The 6945-nt window shown below is 52.7% G+C and overlaps 1 protein-coding gene across 1 annotated transcript in view; it reads right to left on the reverse strand.

Annotated features, from left to right (window-relative positions):
- PTPN5 (protein tyrosine phosphatase non-receptor type 5) overlaps positions 1–5321 on the reverse strand; it is a 46040-nt gene extending 40719 nt beyond the window's left edge. The window contains exons 1-3 of the mRNA XM_059710858.1: positions 5273–5321; positions 4928–4988; positions 4330–4881 (exon numbers count right to left, since the gene is read on the reverse strand). Of these exons, the coding sequence (XP_059566841.1) occupies positions 4330–4881; positions 4928–4988; positions 5273–5321 (662 nt within the window). The remainder of the gene's footprint in view (positions 1–4329; positions 4882–4927; positions 4989–5272) is intronic.
- Positions 5322–6945: the final 1624 nt, after the last annotated feature.

Consider the following 6945-nt stretch of genomic DNA (forward strand, 5'->3'; position numbering starts at 1 on the left):
ATGTTATATATTTGCTGATATTTCATTTTCCGTCTACCTTGGTAGAGGTTGGGCAGGAAGTTCACCTTTTTCAGCGATGTGTCCCTAGAGCCTAGGACAGTGATGGCGAACCTATGACACACGTGTCAGAGGTGACACGCCAACTCATTTTTTTTGGTTGATTTTTCCTTGTTAAATGGCATTTAAATATATAAAATAAATATCAAAAATATACATCTTTGTTTTATTATGGTTGCAAATATCAAAAAATTTCTATATGTGACAAGGCACCAGAGTTAAGTTAGGGTTTTTCAAAATGCTGACATGCCGAGCTCAAAAGGTTCGCCATCACTGGCCTAGGACAACCTGGCATGTGACAGATGTTTAAATGTATTTGGACAATGGAAGAGTGAATGAACAAGCCAGCGCTTAACAGTTTGGGATGCTCGGTCAGCCAGCCTTGTAGGAGGATTCTTTATGGTTCCCTATCAGATCCATGGCCTCCACTCCTAAGCCTCCCCACTCTTCCCCGTTGGACTCTTTCTGTGAATGGCATCCTTAGCCACTCCAGATCAAAGCCTGGTCATCACTTCTCATTCCTTCCTCCCTCTAGCACACATATCCAACCAGCTGCCACTGCAGTCTCCTGCATCAACTCCTTTTTCTCTTCATTCTTACAACCACTCCCAGTCCCCAACCCTCCTTATCTCTCATCTGGACACCCCAATGTTTCCTACCTGGCTCCCTGCCAGCAGGTTTTCTCCCTCCAATCTGTTCTCCACAGGGGAGTCAGGGTGGGTTTCCTAATGGCCAGGTCTGATCATGTCTCTCCCAAACTAAAAAACTAAAGACCAACCCCTTAGCTCAGCACTCAATGCCCCCAGACACTGTCTCCACCCTCATACCTAGACTTCCTTCTCACTGCTCCTCTTTTAACCTTTTTGCACCAGTTGGAATGAACCACTTTCCAGTTTCTACACATGCCCTAGAGCCCCCCACGGCCTATTCTCTGCTCATGCTGTTTCCACTAGTGATATTTCCCCTCCTTTCTTCTACTGTACAAATCATTTAGACCCAGCTCAAACGCTACCTGGCATCTCCAAGAAGTCATTCCTGATCTCCCGGAAGAATAAAACCCCTCCATCTTCTCAACTTTTTCCAATCTCTTTTTTTAGGGGAGGTTTTGGAAAAGGACAGGCAACATGACAGAGAAGAAAGAGTTCAGAATCTGGAGTCAGATACCTGAGCAGGAGGCACAGCTCTCTGGCTCAGAGGCTTTCACAGGACACCCCTGTAGATAAGTTAAACTGAGTCTTAACTTCCCCATCTACAAAATGGCAGCAGTAACACTATTGATCTCATGTGCGTGCTATGAGGATTAAGTTATAAGTGAGAGAGTGTAAGAAGAGTGTTGACACTATATAAATTAATAAGTGCAATCACACTTAGGTGTGAAATACCTGGTAAACAAAAGTGCAATTTCTCCCAGGGAGGTTGCATGAGCCCTAACTCTAGGAATAGGTCAGTGGGGAGAGGGTTTTGAGGAAGAGGGACTTTGAGGCCCTAAAGTCTCACGTCCTTAGGCAATCTGAAAAAGGAAGAAGGGGAGGGTATAACCATAATGCTGAGGCCCTAAAGCAGCGGTTCTCAACCTGTGGGTCGAGACCCCTTTGGGGGTCGAACGACCCTTTCACAGGGGTCGCCTAAGACCATCGGAAAACACATATATAATTACATATTGTTTTTGTGATTAATCACTATGCTTTAATTATGTTCAATTTGTAACCATGAAATTGGGGGTCACCACAACATGAGGAATTGTATTAAAGGGTTGCGGCATTAGGAAGGTTGAGAACCACTGCCCTAAAGCTACCAATTCCTGAGCTTATTTTATACCCCATGCTAAGTACCCTACTTACATGATCTCATCTCATCTTATTCCCTCACAGAGTAATAGAAAAGGACAACCAAAATCACTCAAGATCAAAGCCATCACTTCTAATTCCTTCCTCCCTCTAGCACACATATCCAATCAGCCCATAGCTGTTAAATCAATAAGTGCCTCCCTCCCTAACCGGTTTGGCTCAGTGGATAGAGCATTGGCCTGCGGACTGAAAAGTCCCAGGTTCGATTCCGGTCAAGGGCATGTACCTTGGTTGCAGGCACATCCCCAGTGGGGGGTGTGCAGGAGGCAGCTGATCAATGTTTCTCTCTCATCGATGTTTCCAACTCTCTATCCCTCTCCCTTCCTCTCTGTAAAAAATCAATAAAATATATTTAAAAAAAAAAAGTGCCTTCCACCCCCCAAGAGTTCAGACCTGAAAGATCTCCTGAAACTCTTCAATCCAATTATCTTATTTTTTTGGATGGAGGAACTGAGACCCATGTCCGGCCAGTAAGGAAGTCTGGGCCTGGAACCCCAATCTTTTCGCTCTCAGGGTGGGAGCTACTGCCCTGCGAAAACCCAAGGGCCACTACTCCTTAAGAAGTCTGTGCAAATGGTTCTTCCAAAGCACACTGCCATTAGGTGGCCTGCAATGTGAATGGTGGATCCTGGCATCACATCACCTGGTCACTGTGGCTCTGCCCCATGCCAGGCTGTTTATCCCACGCAAGAAGGAAGCTCTTGAGACTAGAGCATCGGTTCTCAAACTGTGGGTCGCGACTCCTTTGGGGGTCGAATGACCCTTTCACAGGGGTTGCCTAAGACCATCAGAAAACACATATATAATTACATATTGTTTTTGTGATTAATCACTATGCTTTAATTATGTTCAATTTGTAACAATGAAATTGGGGGTCACCACAACATGAGGAACTGTATTAAAGGGTCGCAGCATTAGGAAGGTTGAGAACCACTGGACTAGAGCCTCAGGCCCCTAGACACTGATTACTGCTCTCCTTGTCAACTATCCCATCCAACGGAGTCTCTTCAAAGGTGAATGACTATCCAGTCACCATCCAGCTTGCACTCCTTCACCTTACCTCCTGGGGCACCTTCTCTGTGCCAGCTCTGGGGACACCCGGCTGCCCTTGAGGAAGCCTTGCTCTGAGCTGCCACCAGAGCCTGTAACTCAAGCTTCCCTAGCTGCTTTGTCAGCAACACCCAACAAACATCAAGAAGGAAGAGGTGGCCCGACATGAAGGACTGGGGGACCTCCACAAAGCGATGATGGAAGAGGCTGGTGGGATTAAAGACCTAGCCTTTACAGAGGAGGGAAGAGTGACTGGGAAGGCACGCAGGCAGGTCAAAGTGGGGGGAGGGATGGCTCCTTGGATGCTACATCACCTGGTCCAATCGAGGACACAGGCTCAGGGACTCCTGGGAGAGCCAGGATGAACACCGTGGTATCTGATTTCCCGTTCAGGACTGATTCATTATCCCAAACTAAATCCCAAACCTGGAGTGCTTGCATAAGAAAGCCCTCCTCTGGGCAGAATGAGGCAAATTAAACGCTAACCTCTTTTTTTTTTTTTTTTTCAGTAAGGATGGTAGCAAATGAATGGCACATGACGCTCCAAGTGGGGGCGAGGTAGGAATTACAAAGACTTTCCTGATACACCAAGATGAATTTTGGCGTTCTGGGTCTTCAATGGGAACAGGAGCGAATTGTATATTGGGGAAAGGAGTATGAAAGCCCGGGACCCTAGATTCTAATGCAGGCTTTGCCGCTAACTCTCCGGTGACCTTGGTCAAGCCATCTCACCGGGCCTCAGTTTCCCCACCTGTAAAAGGAGGGGGTTAAATGAGTTCCAAAGGTTCAACTGGTCCTGACATGATCCTTGGTGAGGTAGCCCCTCCTGGCTCAGACGCAGGCCATCTGCAGGCTTTGCAGGAAAAGGGGGCATGCTGGGGGTGGGGAACGCACTGGGCTTTTATTTGGGCGGTGGGTGGGGAGTGGGTGGGTGAAGCTGTGGGGTTTGGGGTCGCGAAGCGAGGCGAGGAAGCCGCGGTTTCCAAGCAAACGGGCTGGCGGCGACGTCCAGTCTCCCCCTGGAGCTGCAGACCTGGAGAGGCGACGCAGCCCAGAGCCGCGCACTGGCCTCGGCCGCAGAGGCTGGGACCCGGACCCCTATCCCGATCCCTCCATGGAATTGGGTCCGAGCTCCGCGGGGAATGGTTGCTGCTCCTTCGCGACTCTCCAGCGCCCGCCCTCCTCCCCTGGGTGGGGACCCCACCCCCGTCCGGGGGCGCTGGGAGCCCCGTGGGGGCGTGGCGGGGGCGGGCGCCAGCTTTGGTCCCCGGGGGGCTGGAGGAGGTGTCAGTGGCGAGGCCGCTCCGGGAGGGACCGCGCACCCTCCGCCTTCCGGCTCCCCACACAAAGGCGCCGACGGAAACGCCACACTTACCGGCCAGAGCGGGCTCCAGGCGCCGGCGAGCGGGCGGGCGGAGGTTCGCGCGCGAGGGTGCGTGTATCTGCGTGTGTCCCTGTAAGTGTCTGCGCGAGTGTGTATGTGTGTGCGTGTGTGTGACGGGAGCCGCGCCGAGCTGTGTGCGTCTGCGTGTGCGGGGGCGTCCGGCCGTCCTTCTGTGCGCCCGGCGCTCCGTCCCGCTCTCCGTGCGCGCTCCTGGGCCGGACCGCCCCACCAATGCGCCTCAGCTGCGGAGTCGCGGGCGCAGCCGCCGGGTGGGTTCGGCACCCTCCAGCCCAGCCCGGCTCCGCCCCGCCCCGCCGGCGGGAGGGCTCGCGCCGCGCCCGGAATGGCGCAGGGCCGGCGGGGCTGGCGGCTGGGGGCGGGGAGCCCGGCTGCGCCCTGGGCCCGCGCGGGGCCGGGTCGCGGACCCTCAATCCCTGATCCGCATCTCCGGGCTTCCTCTCTCCCCGACTGGGCTCGGAGTCCCCGCAGGCACCGCCCCCGCGCTGAGGTTGCCTGGACCGGGAGGGCGGGGAGACCGGAGCACTGCATCCATTTCATTCATGATTTTCTCCTCTCGGGAGCCCCAGGCCTGGGCTGCGCCGCTAAGGCGACCGCCAGAGGAACCCCGGCGGGGTCGTGTGCGCCGAAACCTGTGGGGAACGGACCGGCAGACAGATGGGAATAGGGGAAAGTGAGACAAAGGGATCAGAGCTGGGGGAGGGGTGCTGTGGGCTCCCCACCAGATGCTCACAGGATGCCCACACCTGCACAGGCGGAGAGGTTGCAGACCAGAGCGCACACAGTGCCGGTGCCCAGGACGCGCTCCAGGGCTGGGAGGTGGCACCCTCCTCCCCACCCTTCCCTGTGCAGTCTCTGGGGAGCAGGACATCCCTCTTCCAGTTCTAGCCCTCCTGACGGGCTGCGGGACGCACACCTGCATTGACTTTCTCCTGGACACCAGGGGCAGGCAAGGAGTTGCCCATAATCCCACATCCCCCAGGCTGGCACCCCATTGGCCGGAGGTTCCAATGTTTTTTATTTTTATTTATTTATTTGTTAATCCTCACCGGAGGATATTTTTCCATTGGTTTTTAGAGAGAGTGGAAGGGACGGGGGGGGGGAGGGGGGGGGGGAGACAGAGAGAAACATCAATGTGAGAGAGACACATTGGTTGGTTGCCTTGTGCATGCACTCCGACCAGGGCTGGGGAACCTGCAATCAAAGTAGATGCCTTTGACCAGAATAGAACCCCGGCCCTTCAGTCCACAGGCTGACGCTCTACTCACTGAGCCAAACCAGCTAGGGTCAATGTTTTTTGTTTTTTATTTTTTACTAGAGTCCCAGTGCATGGATTCATGCACTGGTGGGGTCCCTCAGCCTTGCCTGTGGGGATTGGGCTGAAACTGGCTTTCTGGCATCCCCCAAAGGGTCCCAGATTTCGAGAGGGCACAGGCCAGGCCGAGGGACCCACTGGTGCATGATTGAGGGACCCACTGGTGCATGATCAGGGCCAGGGAGGAACTGGGGGAGGGCTCCAGGGCATGTCTGGCCTGTCTCATCCAGTCCTGATCACCGGACCCCAGCAGCAAGCTAACCTACTGATCGGAGCATCTGCCCCCTTGGGGTTAGTGCGTGTCATAGTGACTGGTCAAATGGTCAAATGAATGGTAGGACACTTAGCATATTACGCTTTTATTATATAGGATTTTAAGCGTTGGGCTGCACAGTTCGGGGATTCTAAGCTCCGTTTTTACACGAGGAAAAACCACCATCCTCTTTGGCCTGGTTGTCCACAACAGCCTCCTTACTGGTTTCCCTGCTTCCACCCTTGGCCCCTTGCCATTGATTCTCTAGACAGCAGTCAGAGCCATCCTTTTAAAACATAAGTCAGATCACATTGCTCCTTTACTAGAAATCATACAAGTGAAAGCTCGAGCTCCTATTAACGGCCTGCAAGGCCTCTCATGAGCTGGCTTCCTTTTAACTTTCTAATCTTAACAGCTCAGTCATACTGGTCTTTTTTTTTTTAAGTTTTTATTTATTTTAGAGAGAGAAAGGGAGAGGGAGATGCCGGGGTCCAACCCCAGCGGGTCCAGGGGTCCCCAAAGGTGTGGACGGAGTCGGCGAAGAAGGCATGACACGGAGGCAGCATTCGGGTGATCATCATAGCCAGGTTCCTCTAGCCAGGTTCAGTAGCCAGGTTCTAGTCAGGCTCTCTTGCCAAACTCTGCAGTCAGGTTCAGTCCAGGATCCCTTGCCATGTTCTCCCGCTAGGCTCTGTCTCTAGGCTCCGAGGCCAGTCCCTCTCCAGGATCCTCCGGCATGCTCTCTCCAGCAAAGTTCTTCTGTCTCTAGGCTCCGTGTAGGTTCTGTCTTCTTGATTCTGTTCTAAGTTCTGAGTCTTTCTGTCTTTATTTATACAACTGTATTTATACCAGTTGATTCAATCCTATCAATCTCTATTACAAAGGTTAGGGCGTTTCTTATCTCCATTCCAGGGCGAAAAGATTATGTAGTTTAAGCATGATTGTTCGTAGTTAAAGGGATTAATTACCCGCCTGGCACTTAGTTGAGGGGTTTTATTCCCTCCCTAACTTCAGGGGAAAA

This window comes from Myotis daubentonii, chromosome 9, assembly GCF_963259705.1.
Source record: "Myotis daubentonii chromosome 9, mMyoDau2.1, whole genome shotgun sequence".
Taxonomy (NCBI): Eukaryota; Metazoa; Chordata; class Mammalia; order Chiroptera; family Vespertilionidae; genus Myotis; species Myotis daubentonii.